General features: G+C 61.8%; 2 protein-coding genes across 8 annotated transcripts in view; one reads left to right on the top strand and one right to left on the bottom strand.

Annotated features, from left to right (window-relative positions):
* Positions 1 to 16,831, top strand: part of SIM2 (SIM bHLH transcription factor 2) — a 40,514-nt gene extending 23,683 nt beyond the window's left edge. The window contains exons 7-11 of one of the 2 annotated variants that reach the window (XM_045852563.1): positions 4,185 to 4,291; positions 9,961 to 10,085; positions 11,437 to 11,605; positions 12,106 to 12,517; positions 14,696 to 16,831. In XM_045852563.1, coding sequence (XP_045708519.1) covers positions 4,185 to 4,291; positions 9,961 to 10,085; positions 11,437 to 11,605; positions 12,106 to 12,517; positions 14,696 to 15,251 — 1,369 coding nt within the window. In that variant the 3' untranslated portion in view covers positions 15,252 to 16,831. Of the gene's footprint in view, positions 1 to 4,184; positions 4,292 to 9,960; positions 10,109 to 11,436; positions 11,606 to 12,105; positions 12,518 to 14,695 lie in introns of both variants that reach the window. The other variant, XM_045852564.1, reaches the window with a different exon arrangement.
* A 1,439-nt stretch (positions 16,832 to 18,270) lies between these two features.
* HLCS (holocarboxylase synthetase) overlaps positions 18,271 to 26,532 on the bottom strand; it is a 171,078-nt gene continuing 162,816 nt past the window's right edge. For all 6 annotated transcript variants that reach the window (XM_045852560.1, XM_045852558.1, XM_045852562.1 and 3 more), the window contains 3 exons: positions 25,566 to 25,680; positions 22,927 to 23,140; positions 18,271 to 21,568 (listed from right to left, as the gene is read on the bottom strand). In XM_045852560.1, coding sequence (XP_045708516.1) covers positions 21,397 to 21,568; positions 22,927 to 23,140; positions 25,566 to 25,680 — 501 coding nt within the window. In that variant the 3' untranslated portion in view covers positions 18,271 to 21,396. The remainder of the gene's footprint in view (positions 21,569 to 22,926; positions 23,141 to 25,565; positions 25,681 to 26,532) is intronic.

Here is a 26,532-nt window from a genome sequence, read left to right as displayed (position 1 = left end):
ACGTCGGCCTCGTCCTCGGGGGCAGCTGGCCTCTGCAGCGCGCAGGCGCCTTCCAACTCGAGTTTGCGTTTTCACCGTCTCCCCGGGGGTCCCGTGGGAGAGACACTCGCGGGCACCAGGCAGCCCCCTCTGACGGCCCGTGGTGTTGGGATTCTGCCTGGTGTCGCCGCCGGGTCCGGAGGACTTGAGAGCAAACACGTTTCTGCAGTGGGTTGTGTGTGTTGCGGGAGCCCCTCCGACTCGGGCTGCGGGAGGCCGTGTGGGCCGAGACGGCCACCGCAGGGCCGGGGGTGGGGGGAGCGGACAGGTGGCTTTCCCAGGGCGGGCGGACGTGGGGGAGGGGGGCTGTCACTGCGAGTGCACCAGGAGCCCAGGAGTCCGGGTCTGGCTGGGCGGCTGAGGCCACGGTGTTCCCAGAACTGTCTCCCCCAGCTGTCCTCTCCTCTCCCACGTGGGAGTCCCCCCGCCAAGCTGGGACTGTCGTCAGAGGCAGCAGGGAGCGTGAGGGAGGAAGAACCGCCGACAGACGGAACCTAGGACCCGCCCCCCCGCCAGCCTGCTCTGGAGGGAGCGCCCCTTCCCCAGGATGGGCTGAGCAGTCTCCAGGCTGATATCTAGATAGATAGACAGATAGATAGATAGATGATAGATATAAAACAACAGCCCTGCCCACCCACCCTGCTACCCGGGGCAGTCAGGAGAGGTGCAACCAGGTGGCAGATGCGAAGCATCTGTAAGAGTAAAAAACCTGCCACACCGGCCGTGCCAGTCCCTCTGCCCCCGCCTCCCAGAAGGCTCCCCAGCGGCACGGGCGGGAACCTCAGAGGCCCGGCTCCCGAGGGCGAGGCCGAGTTTTCCCGGGGAAAAGATCTATATCTACTCTACATCCGTGCCCCCGTCCAGGTCTGTATTTATCTGCATCTAAATCCTCACCTCTGGGTTTTCTGTATATCCTGAAGCTGGGGTTTACTGATTTTACTCACTTTTCTGTGGTAAAATACACATAACGTAACACTGGTCATTTTAACCATTCGTTGGAGAAAAGCAAACCCCCTGGTTAGAGGTGGGAGGGGAAGGCACAAACCGGTCCAGGTCGTCATCAAGACGCCTCAGAGCCCTCGGGGGTGGAGAAGTGACAAGGGTCGAGGGTCGAGGGTCAAGGGTCGGCAGGGCAGGGTGCCAGCGTGCCCCCGGGGACTCCAAGCAGGCAGTGAAGGTAACTCTGGGGGAGGGCCTGGCACCTTGGGGGAGGGCCAGACGTTGGCAAGCACCACTGTCCTGTGGTAGGGACCAGCCAGCACCCCGAGGCTGGGGGTGGGGGGTCGTAAAGAGGAGGTCCTTCCCCATCCCGGAGTCACCGCTCAGGGTGGACAGAGGGGGCTGCCGGCTGTCCGGGTTCTCGGTTCCAGAAACATTGTCGGAACCACGGGGACCCCCCCTTGTCTGTGCCCTAGTTTTCCTTGGACCACTCTAGCACCCCCCAGCCCGGGCCTGGGGAGTTCTTACAACGGGAAAGAGAGGGGTCTCCCCGAGGGCAGGGTTCAGGTCTCAGCTGGTCGGCCCATCGGCTCTGCAGTCCAGGGGCAGAGGGGGGCTTCACAGAAGAGGGTCCCCGACACCAGTGTTCCTCCGAGCGGGGGTGGGAGGGCCGTGCCCCCCGCCCCAGGGAGCGGGGGAGAAGGGTGGCGTCCCTGAGGAAGACCCCCTGTCTCCACCAGAGAGGCGGTTCCTCCTGCCGAGGGCCGGCAAGCCTCCTGGGGAAGGCTTTTCCCAAACCCCCCGTCATCTAGGAGGTGCTTGTGGAGGGGCCAGACAGAAATGCACCGGAGAATTCTTCACACCCGCTTGGGCCTGTGGTGTGTGGTCGGCCAATGGTCTTTGAAAGGCCGTGGGGCCAGGGACCAGGGACCGAGAGGCTGGCCCAGCCCTGGGGCGGGGAGCGGGTAGCATGGCCTCCGGCCTGGGTGGGGGACGGCAGCTCTGACACCCAGTTCAGGAGCCCCAGCCAGGGCCTGGCCGGAAGCCCCGCAGCCCCCCAGTCACCAGGGCAGCGGCCCCCCACCCAGCACAACCCCAGACAGGGCTGAACTCGGCATAACCTGAAATTCGGTTCGTGGGGGTTTTGTGGTATTTCACTTTGAAACTGTAGCTGGTGCTTTTGCTGAGGACGGGGGTGGGGGGCGGGGGTGGGGAGCCGAGCGATGTTTGGGGTTTGGCAAATCCCTCTGACAGGTCTTCAGACACTGGAGGGCTGGAAAAAACCCGGGGCGGGGGGGCGCGCTGCCAGGCCCTCCCCCTCCCCTTTAATTTTTTAAAGCCATGTGCACTTTGATGAGAAACTTAATACACGTGTTTCTGATTCATTTACACGTTCGGGGCTGCTGTTCTGAAACTTTTCGTCCGAAGGGTCTGGGAAGCATCTTTCATCCCCACACCGGAGAGATGCCTGGCTTCCTTTGGGGGAGCAGGCGGCGGCTCCGTTTTCCCGCCCACGCAGAGCAGGACTGTGGCGGGGCCTGGAGCTCTAGGTGGCCCTGGGACACGCCCCCGGAGCCCCGAAAGGCTCTGGCCTGTGCGTGCTCCCCTCCCGCCCACCTCGCGCCCGGCCCCTGCCTGCCCCGGGAGGGGGGTGCACCGTGGGGGTGCGGAACCGATCAGCCGTGGGACCAGGGCCGTAGGAGGCTCTCAGAGATTTACGGCCCGGCGGGCGCAGAACTCAGCAGAAACGGGGAGTGCGCTCAGGCAGGAAAGTGGGGTCAAGTGTCCCCGTTTAATTGACGGCTCACGTTTCAGGCCTGGGCCGGTCCCAGCCGTCCCGGGTCCCCGCTGACTTCTTCTCCCCGTGGCCTCAGGGCCCTCGGAACCCCTCCCCGTCCCTCTGTCATCTGTTCTTGAGTATCTGTCACCAAGACCTTCGGGCCACCTCCTCCGAGGGCACGGCTCCCAGTGCATTTGCCACATGCAATTGTCACCTGCGGACGGAGGGACCCAAAGGGCGCTGGCGCTGCCGCCTGGGGAGGGGACAGCCCCTTCCCTTCAGAGAGCCGAAGCAGGGCATTAACACGCCCCGGCTCTCGTCACCTGAGCCCTGGGAACGTGCTTTCTTAGCTCCGGCGAGCTTAAGGGTGACCTTCTGGGCACCACGTTTTCCGTGCTGCACTCTTTCCCGGGGGGTCTACGACAGCCCCCCCACCCCGACGCGAGGCCCAGCCGTCAGGGGTCAGTCCCTCGCCCCCGTGGGTGGGCACCCCCAGCCCCATGCCACCCTGAGCCCGGCCGTGGGAGGGAGCGGCGTCCGGTGGTGGGGGGAGATCTGGAGGCCCACTCCCAAGGGCCGAGGCGCGGGAACAGCCCGAGTGCCCACTGTCAGATGGACAAAGGGCGGGGTCCGCGTACAGTGGGTGGACAGTGCTCCGCCGGGGGAGAAGGAACGGCATTCTGACAGCTTCACCGCGGGCCAACCCTGGGAACGTTGCACTGAGTGAAAGAGGCCGGACCCGAAAGGACCGATATTGTATCGTTCCGCTTAGATGAGACCGCGGCGGGAGGGGCGGGGGCGCGGAGTCAGAGCCAGACAGAGCCAGACAGTGGGCAGCGGGTGCCAGGAATGGGGGAGCTGGGAAGGGGGGCTTATTTAATGGGGACAGTTTCTGCCTGGAGTGATGGAGAGTTCTGCAAACCGAAGTGGGGGTGGTCAGATGGCATTGCGAGTGGAACCCTGGCCACTGACCTGCGCGCGTACAGATGGTTAAAGCGGTGAAGTCTATGTTGTGCTGATATTACCACAGTCGTGTTTAAAAAGGGTCCCACGGGGTCCCCAGGGATCGGGCTGTTTCCCACCTTGGCAGCCTCTCCCGGCGTGGGCACCAAAGCCCACCCTCCAGCTCCCCGGTGAGCTTCACCCGGAGCAGGGGCCCGGCCTGAGGCCAGTCCCAGCTCTCCTCTGGCCTGTGGTTTTGGAACATCCCCCTCGTGCGGGGGGAGGGGGACCGCACCCTGCCCGGGGCTGGAGCTCCAAGCCTTTCTTCTTGCGAGAAAAGATCATTCTCAGTTCCCCAAATCCACCGTCCTGCCCCTCCCCCCGCCTCCTAGCCCTGGGTCCGTGGGCAGAGCCAGTCTTCGTGGAGGTGAAAGGCCATCCGTATCGGTAGAGCAGGGCCGCTCACACAGCCCCGCCCCCGCAGGGTGACGGAGCTGACCGGGTACGAGCCGCAGGACCTGATCGAGAAGACCCTGTACCACCACGTGCACGGCTGCGACGCCTTCCACCTGCGCTACGCGCACCACCTCCGTGAGTACGCCGCCTCAGACCGGGGGGGCGCGGGGGAGGCGGGGAGCGCCGCTGGTGTGGGGCAGCGATCCTCCGCCGTGTACGTGCAGGAACCTCAGGCCTTGGCCCGAGTCCTCACGCGCCGGGTGTGAGCGCGGCTGGCTGAGTCCTCAAACACCCAGTGAGACTCTGGCCGGTGTGGGGGCGGGGCGGACGCTGCCGCTGGTCTCCAGATGGCGGGTTTGGAACCTGGATGCCTCTGGGACATCTGGGCCCCAGTTGGGAGTAACAGCCGCGGCGCGGAGTTGGAGTACGGACACAGAGCCCTCGCCGCGGCCAGGCAGCCGTGGAAGCGAGAAAGCAACTGCCCAACCCAGGGAGGGAAAGGCTCAGGTTTTGATCCTCCTGTTATGGTGGAGGACGCTGAGGTTCAGAGACGTTAAGCCACTGGCCCGCAGCCACACAGCAGGGCGGTGGCAGAGCTGGGAGCTGAGCCCAGGCAGCGGGCGGCCTCCGACCCCTGCCCACCGTCCGGCTGGGGACGCTCGGGGCGGACCGCGGGTGTCTAGGGTGGGAGAACCCGCGAGGAAAGAGGGAACAAACCGTACTCGGTTTGCCGACAGAGGAGGCGTGGGGACCGTGGGACTGGATGCCTCAGGAAGTGGGACTTGTAGGATCCAAGCCGAGGCAGCAAGACGCTGTGGGGAGGAAGCAGGTCACCTCCCCTCGGTGCACAGCCCTCCGTGCCCCTGGCCGGTCCCGTGGGGCTTGTCTCGGGGCTGCAGAGGCTCGCGGGGCCAGATCTGCTCGAGGTACCGGGCGGCTCGTCCCCGTTCTCGCTCTGCTCTGTGCTGACCGCGAGCCCTTCGAGGACCCGTCGCTGGTGTTGCGGGTGGACGGCAGGGCTCCACCTGGTACGGCCGGGCCATTCCCGCCCAGACGGGCAGCCTCGTCCTGCCCCTCGGGGTTCACGGTGGCGTGGGAAGGCCTCTGCCCCCCAGAGACTCGGGGTCAGGGACGGCCTCCTTGCTTCTGTTTCTGAGTCACCAGATCTCGATCTCATCCCACCCGCATCCCAGTCGCTCTGGGCACCAGCCTTCCCAGGGAGGCGCCCGCCTAGGGCTTGGAGGGAAGCGGGGCCGGGCAGCGTGGTCTCCGGGGAGCACAGGCTGCCAGAGCTGGGTCCCCGAGACGGGCGCTGGCCCCCGGGCCCCTGGGTGGGGCCGTGTGGGCCTGGGCGTTCCCGGGTGGGCTGTCCGCTCTGACTGTGCCGGGCTCCCCTGGAACCTTCCGTCAGGAGCAGTGGATGCAGGTCCTCCCTGCAGCCCTGCCGAGTGTGGGCCCTGGGGCGGGAAGGACACAGTCCCGTGGCCTAAGGGAGACGCCTCCACTGCGGTCTCCGCTCTCCTGGGGAAGCGTCCGGGGGACCCTTTCCTGCCTGGGGGGAGCCGGCGGGGCTCGGTGCTCTGCTGACCGGCAGGTCCTGGGGGTGGGCAGCGGGGGGGCAGCCAGGTGCACAGGTGCGGGAGGGCTCCAGTCACCTCAATGACAAGTGTCGAGGGGCCCTGGGCAGACAGCCCTCGTGTCACTTGGGCTTGGAAGCACCGTGACGTCTGTCCGGCAACCCATCCACGGTGCCCTGTGGGCCGGCGGCTGGCAGAGTGGGCCGCTCTGGCCCCGAAGAGGCACAGGCTGGGCCCGGCGTCAGGACATTTTCACGTCACGGAGGCTCCGGAGTCCGAATGTGAGGTCTGCACGTCTCCAGCAGTGACCGTCAGGACAGACCACGGGGCGGGGGGGAGAGGCTGGCGGTGGGGGGGGGGGCGGGGACGAGACGTGTCCTCCACAACAGGCAGGAGTCGCAGACTGAAGGGCTCACGGGGCCAGGCCGGTCACGTGAGTGCGCGAATGGGCCAGGCGGGGCCGTGGGGATAGAGCTGGAGGCCCTCAGGGGCCCCAGGACCCACCGACACCCTGCCACCGGCAGAGCCCGTCTGTGGACGCGGATGGCAAATGGGCCCTCCGTCTGCAACTGCCCAGGGACGGAGGCCTTGAACTAGAAGATGAACCTCGCAGAAGGAGTCTCCCATCACCGTGAGGAGGTTCACGCGACATCCCGGGATGCTGGCCTCCCCCGCGGCCTCGCCGGCCTCTGACGGGAAGTGGGCGGTGTGGTTCGACTCCCCCGAAGATCCCCTCCCCCCACGCTGTCTGCAGGCGGCGGCGGCTTCATCCTGCAGACGAGGGGCGGCGGAGGGGGGGCACCCTGCACCGTCGGAACCGTGAGCAGTGAGCAGGAGCTAATCCTGGGAAGCACAGTGGGGTCTCCATGCCACCCGGATTGCTGGGTGGACGTTTGTGGCTGTAGGTTGTCCCTCCAGCTCGACACCAAAGGGGACTCGAGGCTCAGTCAGCTCATCCCCCAGGACCAGTGTCCCCTCGCAGACATGCCCTGACGGAGCCCTGTGGACAGGTCTTCCCAGGGTGTCTCATCAACCACGCTGCATCCAGCAGCAGGCAGAGCAGGAGCGTTGTGCTGTGGGGGGCACCACGCAGCACCCCGAGGCCCACTCCCCACAGGAGCGCAGGACGGGTCTGCGGCCTCACCGACCGCACGCGCCCTGAGACCCCACCTGGCAGACCAGCTGAGGACCGGGGGAGCGTAGGGCCTGGATCCCTTCCCACGTGTTTCCTGTGGCACGTCGTTCAGTTTCCTGGAGCCGCTGTGACAGAATGAAGTCAATTCTGTGGCTTCAAGCAACAGAAATTTGTCTCCCCGTCTGGAGACCGAAGGGCCAAAATTGAGGTGTTGGCAGGGCGTGTCCCCTCTGGGGGCTGTCGGGTGCATCTTTCATTGTCTCCTCCAACCGTTGGGGGCTGCGGGCCCCCCTTGGCTCATGGCCACATGCTCCCTTCTCTACCTGCCTTCTCAGACCCTTGACTTAATCGCCTCTTGGAAGCCCCTTTGCCCAAATATGGCCACACTCATGGGTTCTGGGGGTTGGGATGTAGAAGTGTCTCTTGGGGGGGGACACTGCTCACCCCACGACGGGCATTTTTGGTATCCCTCTCCGCTCCTAAAGTTCAAATGAGAAGTAGAAATGATGCCTCAGGCCAGCATTCCTTTCCCCCCAGCGGCTGGCTCCGTATGCTGGCTGCACCTCCAGGGAGAATCCGGAGGAGGCGGCCTCCTCCTGTTCCTGAGAGCGTGTGTATGGCGCTAGAGTGTCCGTCCCAAAGCAGCCTCGGAGAACCGAGACCGCCGGCCTTCCTCTAGGCAGGGCCACCCTGATTTCGGAGCCAGCACTGACTGTGACATTGGAGATGGACCGTGGGGGGGCCGAGCCCGGGCCTCTGCCCTCAGGAGCTCTCGGTGCAGGGACCTCGCCTCCCGGCCCGGCCGCCGCTCCCAGGAGTGGGAACTCATGGCAGACGGCGCCAGCCCGGGGTCCCAGCGGGCGGCCCATTGGGGCGACGGGCCGTGTGGGCAGCGGGAGCGGACTGAAGGACATCGGGGCTCGGTGTCCAGGACGTCAGCTGGGGCTGATACGCTGACTGTCGCCGTGGGCCACAGAAAAGCCGTGGGAAAAAACTCAGTGTCTGTGTTCGTTCTCTGCGTCTCAGCCTCGTCAGGGCGGAGTCGGGAGGGGCCGGGGGAAATGACCCCTGCGCGGCCGCTGCTGTGCGAGTCCTCGCGGGACACGTGCGGAACAAACTGCCTTCGTGACGTCCCGCTCTGCGGTGGCCGCAGAGGGGTCTGGGGAATGTTGTCTGCAACCCCAGGAAGGAGAAAAGTACTGGATGAGGAACAGGGAGAGTGTGCAGTCCTCCTCCTTGGGGCTTTTTTAAAAAAATATTTTATTTATTTATTTTTAGAGAGGGAAGGGAAGAGAGAGAGAGAGAGAGAGAGAGAGAGAGAGAGAGAGAGAGAGAAACATCAATGTGCGGATGCTGGAGGCCGTGGCCTGCAACCCAGGCATGTGCCCTGACTGGGAATCGAACTTGCGACACTTTGGTTCGCAGCCCACGCTCAATCCACTGAGCTACGCCAGCCAGGGCTTCCTTGGGGCTTTTTTAAAAAATAAAATGATATCATTGATTACCAAAATTAAAAAAAAATGACTGAACATGTTATAGGGGCTTTATAACGGCTGCCAGGGACAGATTTCAAAGTCAAAGGGATTAGCATTTCTCTGAAAGAAAGCACGGCCTTCCGGGAAATCCGCAGACGGGACCTCAGTGGGACCATGTCCCATCTCTTTGGGGGCCATGAGCAAATTGGTTAAGTCTCCTCTAATTGGCCCACCCCCATATGTAACTGCAGGGAACCTTCTGGAAGATGCTGTGCCCTCCGCCCACGGTGCCTGGCCTGAGCTCCCACAGCCGGCGGGGGTGGGGGTTGGGGGGGCTGCAGGGCATGCACACCCTTCGCCGATACTGCGTTTCTCAGTGTTCTCGTCGATCCATTCAAACTCTTCCTAAATGAAGGCTGATCACTCCTTGACTACCGTGTTGGCACCAGAATATCTTGCTGCAGGTGTTAGAGTGGGTGATAAACAGCCACCCCTATGTCCAAAGCAAGTCACAGAAGGCCATGGAGAGTCCAGCGAGGGCCTGGGTGGAGGGGCAGGGCGGGGGGGTGCTCAGCCTAGGGGCACCACGGAGGGTTGACCTTCTGTGTTTGGAGTCTCTGGGGGGCGGTTCCTTTGGCTCCAGCGACCGCAGCCACAGAATTGGGCCAGCTCCCCGTGTCCCCGCTGGGGTGGCCGCTAGCCAGAGCCCTGGGGCCAGCCCTGCCTTCCGCAGCAGGAATGTCCTGTGGCCACAAGTGGCCAGAGCCTCCAGGGGTGCCTTTTCGGACCTGCGCTGGCCTCTCCCTCCCTGGAAAAGATGAAGTCGGGTTTTCTCCTTTCCACCAACCCCCACCCCGAGTTTCTGGCACCTTCCCTCTGCCCAGCCCTCTGCCACCCGCCCGCCCGCCCGCCGACCCCGAGGGGCAGCGGCATGGTGATGTGCACACCCAGGCTCCCAGCAGCCTGGAGGGTTTCCGTGTGCGCAGCACAGGAAACCAATGGGCCCGAGGGAAACTGGGGCTCGTGGGAAGGGAGCACACGTGGTCACGGAGGAGCAGCTTCCCGGCGAGCACGCACCGCTCCGGAGAGCCTCAGAGAGCAGCAATCGGCGCTCCGTTGATTGCCCTCAACTCGCAATTTTGCTTAAATAGCTACATCTCTGCCTCAGCGCCCCTCCCCCAATGTATCAAGGGCTTGGGGATTATCACATAACTGTGGCATTTCGGAGACCTAAAAGCAAATCCAACTTCATCGCTGTGGCAGGAGCAGTCGTGGTCTGGGGGCTGATTGTTTTTCCCAATGAAAGCAGCGACTGTCGCATGAGAGTCCTTAGCAGGAGGGAGAGATCGCTCCTCTGTCCCTGGGAATGGTGGGCAAAAGTCGTGTGTGTGTGCGCGTGTGTGTGTGTGTGTGTGTGTGTGCGCATGCACGTGCACGCAGGCACTAGCATACAGCTTCTGCGGAGGAAGCCTGCCCTCTTTGTCCAGTTCTCCGAGGTGTCCTTGACCCCAGACAGGTCCGGAACCAGGGCTGTAGGTAGGTCGTCCGCGGGGCAGCGTCCCCCAAGGCAGGGCCTGCTAATTGTCCCTCGGGATTCGTGTCGCCTTGTGCTTGCAGTGCTGGTGAAGGGCCAGGTGACCACCAAGTACTACCGGCTGCTGTCCAAGCTGGGCGGCTGGGTGTGGGTGCAGAGCTACGCCACCGTGGTGCACAACAGCCGCTCCTCCCGGCCCCACTGCATCGTGAGTGTCAATTATGTGCTCACGTAAGTCAGACGTATTGTTTCTCTCCTTGCTCTCTCTGCCCCTCCCTCATCGATTGCTCCGACAAGCACCATCTCCCTCTCTCTGTCTCTGTCTCTCTCTCTTTCTCCACCCCCCCCCCCCCCACCACCGGAACTGTTCATTTGTCTCCTGTTTTGTTTCCATTTGAATGCTCTGGTTGATCGGGGGGACGGTCCAAGCTACTTCAGCACTCACTGGGAGGGCCGCGTACTCGGTCCGGACGTGGATTAGGAGGGGGTCAGGGCCCAGGTGAGGGTGGGGTGGACAGAGGGAGGGCGGGGGGGTGCTCAAGTCCCAGACCAGGGGTGCAGACCTCTGCTGTATGTGCCCACGTGTGGCCGAGGCATTGTGCCTGCTCCTGCCACTTGGGCGAGGGGACAGCCCCATTTCCAGCCCGTCTTCCTGTCTGTGTGGCCTACTGCAAATGCTGGTGAATATTTTGTCCTTTTAAAACCCCAGAAGGTCAAGTTCAGTGGCGAATACTTGTAAGACCATTAGAAGCAACAGGACCCAGGTCTAGCTGGGACCACACAGAACTCCCCGCCCACCGTGCCGTGGTGTGTTGTTCCATCGCCTGGCGCCCGGCTCTAGCCCTGAACTTGAGAGACTCGCAGGCGGTGGCCCGCCCTGCTCTGAGCAGGCCCTCGCGGTTGTCGGCACGCCGGCTCCGCCTTTTTTCCCAGAAGGCCGGGCCACTGTGTTTTGGTTGGTTTGTTTCTGTGTTTGTGTTAGGAGTAGAGTGGTTTTAGCCACACCGCAGGGAAGAAAGCACGTTAGCCTCCCAAACACGTTCGTTATGAGCGAAAAGTGTGACACCCGCCCCTCCTCAGGGCGACCTCCCCTCCCGAGTACACGGCGGCACTGAGGTGGCCCTTGAGGGCAAAAATGGGCTCCTGGACCCTCAAGGTGCCCTGACTCACGCCTCCCTGGTGCTAGCCGGGAAACAGGGGGGCCACGGACACTCTGATAAACAGTGTGTCTGCCTTTCCCGCGGGCCCGGGCCCCGTTCCCACTGGCCCGTGGTGTCCCCAGGAAGCCCCTTGGGGGGCCCTGCGACATCAGAAAGAGCCACACGCACCCATCTCTGTTCCTGCGGAACAACAGTGCCCTCGCTCAGCACTCCGGGGGCTGCCGGGTGGCTTTTACAGGAGGGTGACCCACCCTCTTTTCGAACCCCGCCCACACCTGGCCTCCCTGGAACGGATGCATGGAGCTTGGAGGAGGATCTCGCCCACCCGGGGGCGGCGCCCGGGGGCCGCTCTGCCTCGGCCGCCCGCTGGACACGGCCCGCCCCACTCTCGCCTCTCAGGGACATCGAATACAAGGAGCTGCAGCTGTCCCTGGACCAGGTGTCCATGTCCAAGTCCCAGGACTCCTGGAGGACTGCCTTGTCTACCTCACAAGAAACCAGGAAGTTGGCGAAACCCAAAAGCACGAAGATGAAGACAAAGCTGAGAACAAACCCTTACCCCCCGCAGGTACCGCGCATCCCGTCCTGCGCAGGGCTGGGGCGGGGGAGGGGGGCGTGGACGCCTGTCCCGGGGGCTCGGGGCTCGCGGGTGCCAGCGTGGTTTCCCTGGAGAATGAAGCGAAGTCCCTCTGGGCTTCAGCGTGCAGGCCTGCCGTCCGGAGCGGGGGCCTGGTCAGGTCCCCCCAGGAAGGCTCGTGGGTCTGCGGAGCCCCCGCAGGCGTGGCCTGAGCACCGGGGCCTCGTTTCTTCCCCACTGCGTTTTTAAAAAACGGAAAACCTTCCCTCTTTCTTCCTGAGTTTGGGAGCCCTCGAAAACAGCAGGTGCATGCCCGTATGTGGTGCGTTGTCAGCTTGGGGAGGGCGCGGGCCAGTGGGGGTCCCCAGTGGGACCCCGCAGGGTGGCCGCGGTGGGGGGCCCAGCCCCGGGATGGGGCCGGGCACCGTGGGCTCAGACCTCCTCCGGCCGGGAGGCAGGTGTCTCTCACGTGTCCCGTGTCGGCCACGCAGCACTACAGCCCGTTCCCGATGGACAAGCTGGAGTGCGGCCAGCTCCGCAGCTGGACAGCCAGCCCCCCGGCGGACGCGGCGGCCCCCTCGGAGCAGCAGCTCCACGCAGCGGAGGGCGGCGACCTGCTGTATGCCCCGCCCTACAGCCTGCCCTTCTCCTACCATTACGGACACTTCCCTCTGGACTCGCCCGTGTTCAGTGGCAAGAAGCCGATGCTGCCGGCCAAGTTCGGGCAGCCCCAAGGGTCCCCGTGCGAGGTGGCGCGCTTCTTCCTGAGCACGCTGCCGGCCAGCAGCGAGTGCCAGTGGCATTATGCCAACCCCCTAGTGCCTGGCAGCCCATCTCCTGCGAAGAACCTCTCCGAGCCACTGGCGAGCTCGGCCCGGCACAGCCTCACGCCAAACTACGAAGGTGGGTTGCGTGTGCGTGCGGGGCGGGGGCGGGGGCAGGGCTGCGAATGTGGGCCGGGACCCTGGCGGTCTAGGCGGACTTTCCCTTTTTCCGCTTCTTAGTAGGAGTTGCTGCGTTTCCCCGCTGTCGGTGTGAGCACCTCTCGAGGGTGGGTGGGTGAGGCGCGGTGACCGAGTCCGTGTGCCTGTAGGCACAGGTCACAGGGCAAAGGGCAGAGGACAGCGAGCGGCTAGCACGCTCCAGAAAATCCCGGCCTCGTTTGCTCCCTCAAAGGGAGACAAAGGGATTTTCAAAACCGGCCTCCCTGTCCTGAGAACGGCCCGGCTGCCTCTATTTCACAACCTCACTGCTCTGCTCTGCCCAGAAATGCAGACAGGAGGCTATCGGTTCTATTTCCATGCTCTGCAGAAAACTGGTGGAGAGTCATGAGCTCAGGGACAGCAACGCCACTCACCAACCCGGGGCAGATAACATACCCCTGCCTCCCCCCACACCCCCCCCCCCACCTGGACTCAGGTTCCTCATCTGTAAACGGGATCGTAAGCCACGGGAGATGCCTCCCTGAGACCTCTGCACCCCGCTGCGCCCGGTCAGCACGTACGTGCGAGGTCCACAGCGGAGAGACCGGGGTGGCCCCTCAGCCAGCTCCTCCCGGTGGCAGACAAGCAGAGGTCCTCTGTGGAGGTGCCACCAGCTGTCCCAGGCCCAGCAGACTCCTGCTTGCTCACTGGGCCAGCTCCAGACAGAGGGCGGCGGTGGGGATGAGGACCGGCTGGCTGCAGGAGAGGCATGCCGCTCCACCCTGACCCAGCTACTGCGAGACACGTAGACCGAGGCAGGGCAGATGTCCTGTGGGGGCCACTCAGTGCCGCGTAAACGCCCCATGCCCCAGCAAAGAGAGAGCGCTCTCTGGGGTGTCCACTGCCCCGCCTTTCTCTTTGGAGGCAGACGGGCGTCTGTCCCTTCTCCGGCTGCTTCCGGAAGCTCCTGCTCTGTGCTCCGACCCTCTTTACGAGGCTGTGGAGGCCATGGGAGGAGTCTAACCTCGGAGATTGCCAGGACGGGGTTTTAAAAGTAGCCCATTTAAGAAAAGAATGTGCCAGCCAGCAGGGCGGTGCAGCCCTGCCTTTCGGCCCGGGCCTGTCCCGGGGGCCACTGACCTTCAGGCTGGAGCCCTAGCACCCACCCATGCACTGGGTCCCCCAAAAAACCAAGGAAGGGTTCCCCGGCCTCTCAGGAGGGAAAGACAAAGCAAAGGGTTTTGATGACAGCTGAAAGTGTCACCCACTTGAGAGCGACTGGAGAGAAGTCTTTTTCTCAGCTTCCGAGCACAGGCCTGGCCCTGTCCAGGGGGCGTGGCCGCAGAGGGGGCGTGGCCGCGGAGGCCTTGTTTTTCTTCGTGTGTGGACGTTGGCCAGTGAAAGGACACAGCGTTGGAGTTTTTTAAATTGCTATTTTGAAAGTGAGAGGTTAATAGCCACCTCATTTATCACCCACTTGGTAAAAAATGGACCGAAGGTGCTAATTGGGGGCAATTTGTGATCAATTTCCTAGTGTTTTTGATATTACAAAAGGGCGGTTTGTCTTCAGGTAAGAAACAGAGAGCTAAGGGAGGGCAGGCAGTTACTTAATTATGACACCCCCACAGGGAGTGGGGGGGTACCACTCCACCGTCCCCACTGGGGGATGAGCTGGAAAGATCGGGGCAGCGCGGGTCACCGCCCACTGGCGCCGGGGAAGCCTCAGACCAGTTTGGCCGCCGGCAGCCACGTGTCGCCACAGAGCAGCGCGGTGTGGCCCGTGCAGCGAGACATGCTGTGTCCGCACTGCGTTCACAGACGGAACCACGGAATACTTTAAAAATATTGGTCCCACCCTGAAGTAGTCTTTTGGATACGTTGTATTAAGTATATTATTAACATTCATTTCACCCGCTGCTCACTCCTTAGTGCGCCTACTGGAACATCTCAAACTGCATCTTGCGGTTGGACAGCGCGGGCCTGGGGCGCCCGAGGGGGCAGAGGCAGGGACGGTGGCCGCTCTGGGCCCTCAGCGCACGGGTGGCGGGTGCCCGAAGGGAGGCTGGGGGCGGCGCCCGGGCACCCTAGGCTGCTTTGGCTGTACGCGTGTCCCCTTCTTGCCCCGCGTGGACATCTAACGTGTCGCCTGTCCCCGCAGCGCCTGCCACGGCCGCCGCGCGCAGGTTCGGCGAGGACACCGCGCCCACGAGCTTCCCGAGCTGCGGCCACTACCGCGAGGAGCCCGCGCTGGCCCCGGCCAAGGCCGCCCGCCAGGCCCCCCGGGAAGGGGCGCGGCTGGCGCTGGCCCGCGCGGCGCCCGAGTGCTGCGCGCCGCCGGTCCCCGAGCCCCCGGGCGCGCCGGCGCAGCTGCCCTTCGTGCTGCTCAACTACCACCGCGTGCTGGCCCGGCGCGGGCCGCTGGGGGGCGCTGCGCCCGCCCCGCCCGCCCTCGCCGGCGTCCCCGAGGCGGCGCCGGGCGCGCTGCGGCCCCGGCCCCCCGGCCCGGGCCCCGCCGCCTCCTCCCCGCCCGGCGCGCCCCTGCCGCACTACCTGGGCGCCTCGGTCATCATCACCCACGGCAGGTGACCCGGCCTGGCCGGACCGCGGCGTCCTGGGGCCGCCTGCAGGGAGAAGCCATAGGCCAGGCCTCCTGGGCTCCGGTTTCCCGACGTCCAGCCGAGTTCAGAGGGGCGAGCTGCGTAGGCACGATTTAAATTAATTTATACAGAGACTATTTTAATAGAACTCCGCAGCCGACTTTTAGATTTTTACCGCAGATGCCACAAAGGCCGGTGTGGAGGACAGTCCCGCCCCAGAGGCGGCTGCCCCAGCTTTGTTCTCCGAGGAACAGGCGCTTTCCTGCAGGGCAGAGCTGGGCGTCCCCGCCGTCCCCCGTGGGACCTCAAACTACCTGTGTTTGGGGGCGCTTGGCTTCCTCACCTCCATGTCAGGCTCGGGGCCCTGCCTTGTCCTGGACGCTCACCGGCCCCAGTGGAGGGACGAAGGAGTCTGGGCTCCGCCAACGGCCTCCACTTTTAAGGAGAGCACCCTGACTCGGGCAGATACGCAGGTGGGGGCTGGGGCCCACTCCCTGTATTCAGAGCCCTCCCCACGTCTTAGGTCCAGGAAGAAGGTGGTTCTTCCAAGTCCCCTGAACAGACAAACCTTCTGTCTTTAAAAGTCATGCGTGAGTCTCCTTAAACATTGTTTTAATTTAAGTCTTTAATACACCAATCACCAAGCTGAGACCAACGGGGCAAGCATGCTTCTTGAGTACATTCAAAAGCTCTTCCTCCTAACCAAGAATAGCACCTTCAGAATCCTGAATAAGCATTAAATGCCAAAAGTATATATAAATGTATGTGTGTGTATAGCCAGATATTTTATGAGGCGGACATGTGGACGATTTAGGTGCCCGATGCGATTGGCTACTCTTGTCAAGCCTGAGCACGAGGCGAAGTGCCCCTGGCCCACACAGACCTGCAGGTCCCCAGGCTCAAGGTCGCTGCCAGTAGTGCTGACACAGCCAAAGTGCACGTGCAATATGGGGTGTTGTCGTCCGTGGGCCGCGCTGCGTGGGAGAAAGCGTGCCCAGGGGATGTCACGAAAGTGGCGTGTACATTGTCTTCAGCAAAGCTCCACGCGAACATGTCGTCACGGGGAGACACAAATCTTTCACAAAGCACCAGCAGTGTTTTCCCAATTTTTGTTTTATTTTTATGTTTTTGCCCCAAGATTTGACCGTTTGAAAGTCGTATGTTGACTCTGAAGGGGATCAGGGCTTTGATCCCCCAACGTTCAGTTTCCTCCGCGCTGTAAACAGTCCACTTTGCCGGTTTTTCAAAAACGGTTTACTTTCAAGCAACGCCATCTTTCTGCGTGAAAAGGTTGTTCACGTGCCTCTCACTCACTGTTCTGCCATCGAAGGGCCCAACTTCGTGGACTGTCTGCAGGAACGTGACGGTCTGTCGCCAGCCCAGCATCCCTGTGAGCACCCGCGTCCTTCCCTAGCAGGTGTCCGCTGCCCTACGGTGTGAGATGAAGTCGGCCAACTTAGGAGCACCTCGGGTGCAGCCAGGAGGCCGGGTCACATGAATGACCATTCACCTCTAACTGCACTTGGCTGCCCCTCATTCGCCGCCCTTGGGGGGCGAGGTGTGCACATAAAATGAGCCTGAGGGGTTATGTCGGTGCTCACGAGTCTCATGATCGAACCGCAGTTCCCCGAAAGCGCAGGTGTGATGGACAGGAGGTATATCGGCTGACATTTTTCAATAAAGTACAGCAAAACGTTTTTGTGTCTACCTTGTTATTAACCATGGGGGGTGCCACCTTTAATAAGCACAAACCACAAAAGGCATTGGGATCGGTTTAAGCTCAAAGGTTACTGTGAAGAATGTTTATACCGATGTACAAACGGTAACATAAACAGTCTTAACAAAGAGTGTGCGTGTCCGTGAAAAGTGACACGTGTGCTAGAAGACTTCCCGTCTAGGCGAACAGCACAGCTTCCGTAGCCTAGAACGTGAAGGTTCCCAGGCAAGTTGGCTTTGGGGTGGTCAGCAGCGCAGTGCCAAGTTAAGAGCAGTTACTATGGCAACCTAACATTGTAGCGTCCATCTTGAAGAGCCTGCACGGTTAAGCTGGGGGGGGGGTGGGGTGGGGTGGTATCACATCTTGACTTCCATACGGGTCTGGCAGGGCAAGCGGAAGCGTTTTAATAAGTGTGCCCCTCGTAAAAAAGGGGAAAAAATTACAGTGTGCTCCAGCATGTTCGCAAAGATGCCAGCTCGACTGGATGTGAGAAATAAGCCCAATTCAAGACTGGCGGGGCCTCCCCGGGAGAGGAATGCCTTTATGTTCGCGGAAGCCTTTTCCAGAAAAGCCATTCCATTCATACCTCTGCAGAGGAGCGAGCAGGGTGTGAGGCCGGGGCTGCTCCGAGAGATCCGCGAGAGCCTGCCTTTTCTGCCCCGACACGCACCCCCCACACGCACCCCCCCCACCCGCCTCCTTTTAACATCCGACGGGCCGTGTCTTCCTCCCCGGGGCCTGAGGGGTAGGAGGGGTTCATGTGGTCACTGCCTCCTTTGATAGCAAGTCTATCGAAGTTGTAACTCGCTGTACAGAGAGACAGTTAGGGCAGACTGGGGGCTGCCGTGGATAAGATGGAATGAAAACGTTTTCAAACAAATGCCGGAAAATTACAGTCGCTGAAAATGTCAGTGAGTCACAGCCTCGCTCTAAAATGCGTCATTCAAGCTGTCCCTCAACTCAAGAACGGTGCGTGAGGTTAAACATCTTAAAACTGTCGGGACGGAAAAAATCAAGCAGCTTCACAAAAGGGGAAGAAAAGAATTCTACAGGAGTAAAATCCGTTCCTTAATTTGTTAAATTTATTTTTAAATTTAAAAATACATTATACTGTTATATTCAATTTACTTCTCACCTCAAATGTGTTTGCTTTTTTTTTTTTTCACTTTTGGTTTTGCTAACGTTCATTCTTTGGAATAAGGAAATTTCTCTTTTGTATGACGCATGATGCATTTGTGAAACATACACATGAAAAGAACAAAACACCGGCTCCTTAACACTTAGAAATACATTCATATTCTCTACCTTGTAAAACTATTTATTTTGTAAAAATGTTTAAATATGAATAAAAATACTGTAACCAAAAGTAGCTGCCTATTTTTAAAAATGAAACGTGGTAAAAATTACAATGAGCCCATATTGTATAGAAAGCCTTAAAGTTTATTTTGGTAGACTTGCTTTTTATAGGCATTGGCTTAATTACATTTCTGACATCATTCTTTGAAAAGTTAAAGATGCAAAGGTTGCCACTTTATTCCCGATACGCACAGTAACTGCCCAGGAGTACAGGGTCTCTGTCTCCTGTCCAGCAGCAGCACACACACACACACACACACACACACACACGACACACAGAACCGAAGCCTACAATGTGTCCTTCTGCATCCTGAATCTGCGGGGGGAGGCTGGTCCCCGCCCCCACCAACCCCCTGCCCAGTTCTCAGCCTCTGGGGTGTACGCAGCGGGCTGAGCGTGCTCTCCCCTCCCCACCCCGGGCCTGTGCGCCTGCCCCTCGCCTGCCCAGTCCTAGTGCACGTGCTGCAGCAGAAAACCCCACCGACACGATACAAACCCTTCACACGCTGCCCACGCCCTGTAAACTCAGCCAGCGCCTGGAATCCTGCAGAATTTGGGGATTCCTACCACTCCCTGCTCTGTGGGGGCCACAGGAAACCCAGCTGTGTCCGTGTCCCATTTCAGTGGCCCTTTCCCAGGAGGTGCCTGCGATCTGTTTTCAGAGGGAGCCGTCCCACCTCTTACACAACCTGTTGGGTGCTCAAGGCACGGCCTCTAGACTGGGGGGCCATTCTGCACCCTAAGAGCACACGCCAGTCCTGAGTTCAGTTGTCATGGTTTAAAGATCACAGAGGCTATGCAGTTTTCGTTGGGACTTTAAAAGGTCCCTGAGAGGAGACTCGGGGCATGGAACCGCTCCAAACCGAGGAGTGCGTGTGCGTGGGGGGCGGGAGTCCCCGACGCTGACTGCTCTAGGAGGAGGGGGATGTCAAAGGTCTTCGGTCCACCCTCGGCCACGTCGGGCGCACGGGGAAACGCAGCATCTGCCCCCGGCTCGCTGCGGCGCCCTGACGACACCGGGGCGGCGGCGGCGGGGCGCTGGGCCCGCCGCAGCTCTGTCTCCTCTGACGGCCACACCTCATTAGTTTCAGTTTGCAGAAAGGAAATGAGATGATAACACTTTCTCCCGCAGCAGAGCTGTCTGGAACGGGGCTTCAGCTGAAAGCCAAGCACGGCGTGGTTTTCATTAAATAGCCCCCCCGAAGAAATGCACAGAGGGGGGACGCCAGCGGCCGAGGGGAGGGGAGGGGAGGCTCACCTCGCGCCACCACGGAGGAGAGGCGCGCCCTGCCGCGTGCGCCTGAGACCCCCCCTCCTGGTGGTGTTCTGCAGGTGCCCCCTCAAGGGTGCGCCTGCTCTGCAGTTTCAGGGCGGTGTGGACCTTCATTCGAACGTGTGACCAACTCTAAGAGGAGACCTGGGCATGTGGGAGAGAGGGGTCTTTTTTTTTGGATGGAGGGGGGCAGGGCGTAGTAATCCTAATGGGAGCCTTAGGTAACAAAAATTACTTTTGAAGTTCCTTTTAAAGAGTTGGGTTTCCAAAAAACACAAATCGGGCTGGTGTACTTAATTCAACGTTCCTGTCCCCCCCCGCCCCCATGGGGCTGCCTGCGCCCGGCCGAAGGCGGGCTGGTTTTATTCTGGAGACCACAGGTCTCTGGAATGAGCCCGAGTGGCTGAGAGCCGGACAGAGACGGTGCTGCTTGCACAGTAAGGCGGTTTTGTTTCAAGCTGAGCGCTCCGTCAAGTTTCCTTTCCACTGATTTCAGTTGGGACTGGCAGGGAGAGAGAAAAGTGGGCAAAAATGGGCCTTTTAAGGCTGGAAAGTAGTGTGCGTAATTCCTCCAGTTCAACGGAGATAGGACTGACATGGAAACCGCCGCCCGGTGTACATCTGGAAGCAGCAAACGTGTATCAAAAGGCTTCCTTTCTTTTGTTCTTCGACGGAGACTTTTAGGATATCGGATTTTGAAGATCTTTTACAGACTGCTCTCACACTCTCTCTCTCACACACACACACACACACACACACACACACTCTGCCTCTGAAATTATGGCATTCCACATCCACAGCACTTTCTTCCTCGTCGCCATCAGAAGCAGGGGCACAGAATGATGACTCGTAAGTGACACCGCGTGCTCCCGTCTCCTGGGCGCGCCAGCCTCCCGGGGACCCTCCACATCTCCCAGCGCGCCTGCACCGGCTGAAAAGCTCCAAATCCCCCCCATCCCCCAGCGTGGGGTGAGCGAGCACGCCCCCGCCTCCAGCTGTCAGAGCCCAGTCGTCCAGCCCCACGTCCAGCACCCCCACATCCGAGCAAGCCCCCTCACCCTGCTAAGGGTCCTGAACTTGACCCCGTCACTTTAGAGTGTGCAGTAAAATTGAATTTATGAAAGGCGAGCTCGTAAATTAATGTCGAAGTGATTAACCGGTTTCCTCTGCAAGGTCACTGCGACTGTCCCTGCTGGACGCACCTCGGTGGCCGTGGCCACTGTCACTGGAGCACGAACCGCCAGGCCGAGAGGCGCTCTCGGAAGCTGGCCTTCCCCGCTCCTCAGTACCGCAGAGACAAAGGAGGACTGAGCCCTGAGCCCGGAGTCCATTCCACCGGAAACCCCCTCCCTCGGGGCCTTGTGAACAGTGGCCACACCCACCCCACCCGGCCCCCGGCCCGGAGCTGTCTTTGATTTACTTTTTAGTAGTCTCGGGGTAGAGGTCCCCACTACGGGGGAACTTCTGAATTATTCCGTGGCGGCTTCCACGTAAAAAGAAGTTTGGGGTGGGGGAGCAGCAGACACACCTCCAGGCCTGCGAGGGGGAAAAATGTCGCCCCCACTGCAGGGCTCCCCCCGAACGACAACGTTCCCACGTGTCCACCCCCCACCCAGGTCACCTTCCAACACCAAGTGCAGTGACGCCCGACAGCACAGAAGTAAAGAGCTAACAGGGTAGCTGGGGGGAGAAGAAACCTGCCTACCCGTCTGAACTAGTGTTCCAGAGCCGCGGGGGAGGCCGGGCAGGGGCCGGGCTGGAATGCCTGCCGCAGGCGTCATCGTGCCCGGGCCAGTCCCGGGCCAGCCCTGAGTCCCCGCAGCCGCCGCCCCGCCCCGCTGCCCCGCCCCGCTGCCCCAGCGCCGCCGGGCCCCGCGCTGAGCACCCCAGCCCCGGGCCCTCCTGGGGCGCGGGCACTACTGCGATTTGGGGACGATGAGGTTTCTGAGCATGTCGAAGGAGTTGCCGTCCGGATGCACGGTCACCACCTGGCCGTCCTCCCGGTCAACCTGCAGGAACCCGGAATCGTCCAGGCCCACGATCCACGCCTTCGGCCCCTCGGCGCTCCCCAGGCGGACTTGCTGGGCACTGGAAACGAAGCACAGGGGGGGTCACCGGGAGCGCACTGCAGCTGGCTGGGGCAATCACGCCACCACCCAGGACTGAGGGGACAGGGCCGCCTCGGGCGGGGGCCGGGCAAGGTCAGGTGCGTGCGTCCCTGTGAGCTGTCTGGGTGACCGGCACGCCCAGGGTGACGGCCAGGCCAACAGGGAGAGAGGAGCCGCTTCTCTCACAAACCGGTCACCGGGCTGGCCATCAGCACCACTCCCCCCACCTCCTCCTGCCCCGGGCCCTTCCCAGAAACCCTGCAGCTGGCGAGGAGTTCGGCCGAGGCTGGGGACAGGCGGCTGAGCTGAAAAGTCTCATCTTATGAAACAGAGCTGGGCAGCATCAGCTACAAGTTCAACTCCTTCTCCTTTTGAGCTTTTTTCAAATGTGCCTACTGGGTGACATCTTCAACAGTTTAAAAGTACAGACTTTCCCTCCCGCAACGTTTTTACTCTGAAGAATTCCAAACCCATAGGAAAGTTAAAAAAAACAGTACAATGAACCTCATATTCTCCCTTTACTTAAATTCACACCCACTGATCTCACACACACACACTTTATAAGGTGCAGACATCGTGACATTTATGCTTAAACCCTTTATGCTGTGTCCCCTAAGAATAAGAACAATGTCTTGCAAAACTGCAATACCACCCTCACCCATAAAAGCCCAGCCCTGATGCACTAACACCCCCTAACACACAGTGCTGACCCCCCCGCCCCCCCGCCATCCCACTCGTGCTCTTCGTGGCTGCTTCCTCCCGCCCAGGATCTAAGCACGAACCACACACACACTGTACTCCACTGCCTCGCCTCTTCAATCTCACAGAGCTCCCACCCTCTCGTTCTAGACACCGGCACTTTCGAAGGGGAGCGGGCTGCTGGCGCACACGCCGGTGCTTCCCAGATGCGAGGTGGTGTGAGCACCCCCAGAGCATTCGCCAGAGCCCCAGCTTCAGCATCTCTGACCCAGGAGGTCCAGGGTGGGACTCAGGAATCTGTACTCCCAACAAGTCCCCAGGTGAGGCCACTGCTGTCACCTGGGGAATCCCACTGGGAAAGCCATTGTTCTCTAGAATATTCTACAATTTAGATTTGTCTGTGTCCTCACAATCAGAGTCACTTACACGCGCTGGCTGGGGGAGGCCTTCCCTGGTGCATCCCACTAGGATGCGCGAGGGGCCAGCTGGTCCTGTGACCTCTGGGAGGAGCTGACTTGCTCCAGGCCGTGTCCCCAGGTCTCTCCACCGGAAAGGTGAAAGGTTAGTACCCAGACCCGTGGACACCGGGCTGTGGACACCGGAGGGGCTCTAGCGGCGTGCAGCCCAGCCCGCACTGACCTGTGCGCCCAGTATTTGTAGTACAGCGGGAGGACGGCATGGGGCCCTCCGTCCTGAAACCTGTCGATCAGCTGCTCCAGCGCGGTCACCACCCTGGCGATGAGACAGTCCGGTCTCAGGGGCTCCAGCCCCGCCCCGTGCTCCCTGTTGTACGCTGAGATGAGGTCGTTGATGCATATGGTGGGGTTGCTGTTCGTCACGTTGAACCCACAGCCTGGCCCAAAACAAAGAAGTGCACGCTGGAGCACGGGAGCAGCGTGGCTGCCGGGGGACAGCCGCGGCTTCTACCGCCAGCCTCCTCCTCCCTGTCCCCCTGTCCGTCCGCCCGTCGTGTGCGGCCGTCCCTGCCCTCTTAGAGAGAAGGGTGTTCAAAACGAACAGGCGAGCAGAACGGAACCAGAGACCCCAGAGACCCAGAGACGTGGGAAAAAGGAAGAGACAGCCCGTGACCAGAGGGGAGGGGCGGGCCAAGCCAGGGAACAAGCGTGAAGGACCCACGGACAAGGGCAGCGGGGGGAGGGGAGGACTGAGTGTGGGAGAGGGGCGGGCAGGGCAGGGGAGAGTGATGGGGGAGGGGAACAACTGCAACTGAACAATAAAAAAACTGATAAAAGATACAAAAAACAAAAGAGAATGACATATATATTCGAGCCCATCTTCCTTCTCAGCCCCCTTTATCGCCCTCCTCGAGCCAGATCCACCCGGCCCTCCTGCCGGCGGGCTGGGAACAAGAAGCCGAGAGCGGGACAGCACCCGCCGCTGCTGCCACCACGCTCGTGTGGTCTAGCCGGGACCTGTGGTCGGCACCCACGGCCTCCTGTCCCTTTCCTGCCTGAACAACAGGACAGCTGCTTGAAAAGGAAGAGTCTCATTCGGGCCCCGAGGAGCCGACTCTGGCTGCGGAGGTGCCCAGCGCTGGCTAGGGAGGGTCCAGGGCCGGCCCACGTCTTTAATACCTTATCCTCGGTGGCCTTGGGTGCCGGGCTCGCGCTGCCGGCGAGGGGCCGACCCGCGGTCACCGGCTCCTCACGGGCCCCCAGGCCGAGGCTCCGGGGAAGCGCGACCCCAGCAGCGGGGCCTGGGTGGGCTCATCTCCGCGGTCCCTCGGCACCACCGCCCTCCGCGGGGGGCCGGCTGGCCTCCGGAGCAGTGGACCCGCGTTTGCGGCGGGGCCCCGAATCCGCCTCACAGGGGTCCCCAATCAGCCGCGAGAAACAGGCAGCGAGACGATCGTGTTTTGGGGGCCTCTGGGAACCCCCCCCCCACGCTCCTCACGCGGAACAGTGCCGTCTGCAGTAACGGTGTGTTCTCCGCTAAATGTTCTGATCGCTTCCAGCGCGGAGGGACGCACTGGTCGGCCTCGGCAGGCTTGCGTTGTTTAGAAACGCACTGCCTGTAAGGACACAGAGCGATGTGGGCTGCACCTGGGAAAACCAGCCACCCCGGCGACAGGGCGGAACCCGCCGGGGCTGTGGGCTCCTTCACGCCGACCACGCGCACCAGCGGCGCCCACGGGGCGCGAGGCGGGCCGCGAAGCGCGCAGGCGCCGAAGCCGCTCCCTCGCCCGCACCGCCTCCAGCAGTCACCGACTGGGAGTGCTGGGGCCAGAGCGGCAGTGACCCTCGCCAGCGTGGGCTGGGTCCTCCCGAGGGCCAGAGAGCGGCCCTGCTGGGGACTCTGGACCTTCCCCGGTCGGAGACACGCCCCCGGCCGCGGCCTTCAGGATTTACGAAAAGCTACGGATTCTCCCCACAGAGAACGCTGCGTGTCCCCCCTCTGACCGCATTCCCTGGCCCCCCCCCCGACCCCCCCCCCCGACCTGCGGACCCTACGTAAGAATCTCTGCATCCGTAAAACACGCGAGTGAGTGAGAATCTCTGCGTCTGGCCAGTCATTCGTGTAACGATGGGAGACGGGGCTTCGCGGGCGAGAGGCGCGTGCCCGGAGCAGCGCCGCCCGCGGGCGGCGGAGCTGCAGGCGTGAGCCCGGCGGCCTCGGCCGCACGGCCGCACACAGGCGCGCGCTTCCCGCGGTCCGACCAGCAGCCTCCCCCTCGCGCCCGGGTGGCCTCCTGAAAGCAGCGCTGCAGGGGCCGCGGGGCCGCCTGTGGTTCTCGCGAGTTCGAGAGTTCTCGCGTTCCTGGGACGGACGCCCAGGAGCGGACCCGCGGGATCACGTGGTAGTCCCGGGTTCCGGGTTCCGCGGCGTCTCCGCGCCGTCTCCCGCAGCGGCGCACCCGCCCGCCTTCCCACCGGCGGCGCACGAGGGCTCCCCCTCGCCCCGTCCTCGCCAGCGCCTGCTGCCCCTCGTCTTTCCGACAGCAGCCCTTCCCGCGGGTGAGCGGCGCCGTCTCCCTGGGGGCGGTTTTCCGACTGGACGGGAGCAGGAGGGTGGAGAGGTGTGAGACAAGGCGCTGGGTGCGACGCCCGGCCGGGCGTCACGGCCGTAGCCAGGCGTGCTCGCCCCGGACGCGCCCCCAACCCAGCCGCCTGTGCTGCGCGCACACTGTCTTCGGCGACCGCACGGCCCGGAGCAAAAGTGATTGGTAGGATAAGGCCCTCCCGCACACAGCCGTGTATAAACAAACATGTTTCTTTTTATGAGTCTAAAAGTGCCGGGGAAAGCCTTTAGAAACTTACCAATAAGCATATAAAATGTTTCTCCCATAAGCGTCGAGTTGACCAGAACTCCGCCGATCTTCATGAGGTCGCTGTAATAGATGTCATTGGGCCACTTCACCCGTAAGTTGATGTCCTAAAGGAGAACCGGCATGGTAATCGGTCAAGCAATCACAGGACCCGAAGGGACCCGCTGAGGCCACCCGGCTAAAAGGAAGGCGAACCACTTCTTTGGGACGACCGGTGTTCCAGCACTACTGGGGGCCGGGGAGGGGGGCGACCTAGAGTCTCTCTGGCACCAGTCCCATCCTGCTCCCCACCCCACCACCGTTCGTCGTCATCAGAAACACTTTCTGAAGATGCCCGTCTGCTGGACCAAGTGCATCATCTCAGGGGCACCCACCGCCAAGGGGCGCCTGTCCAGGGCAGGGCCAGGGGCAGGAAGAAGACAATACTCGGGCTCCAGGGGCCCGTGCTGGCCGCCAACCGACCAGGGTCATAAAAGGCGGGCAGATCGCTGTGAGGGCTCCCAGGAGGAGCTTTCTTCACTGAGCACCAGAGAAGGCCCTGAAGAACGCCAGCACTCGACTCGGGGGACGGAAGCGGACTGTGCCCTGGCAACTCTGCCTGTGCCCCGGTCCCAGGGTGACGGAGACCCGAGAGCAGCCGACAGCCTCCCAGGGCCCTGGGGTAGACCCAGCACCGAGCCCCTTCGCAGCCCCAGTCATGTGTCACCTCTACCAAGCCCCTACGCTGGCTACAGCGTCACCCTGCCGATCAGAGGAGGAAACTGAGGCACGAAGGGACTGCGGGGCTTGCCGAGGCCACGTTGCCAGGATGCGGCAGGGCTGGGCTTCGAACCCAGGGCTCTCTGACACGGAGCCTGGGCGCTCCTTACTATTGGGTTGGCCAAAAAGTTTGCTTGTTTTTTTCTGTACGATGGCTCTAGTAGCACTTAGTCGTCTTTAACTTCATTCGAGATAGTTTT

This window comes from Phyllostomus hastatus, unplaced genomic scaffold (genome assembly GCF_019186645.2).
Source record: "Phyllostomus hastatus isolate PE091 unplaced genomic scaffold, TTU_PhHast_1.1 phas_contig_948, whole genome shotgun sequence".
In the NCBI taxonomy this organism is placed as follows: Eukaryota; Metazoa; Chordata; class Mammalia; order Chiroptera; family Phyllostomidae; genus Phyllostomus; species Phyllostomus hastatus.
The sequence above is the reverse complement of the archived record's forward strand: the minus strand, read 5'-3'. Positions and strand labels throughout refer to the sequence as shown.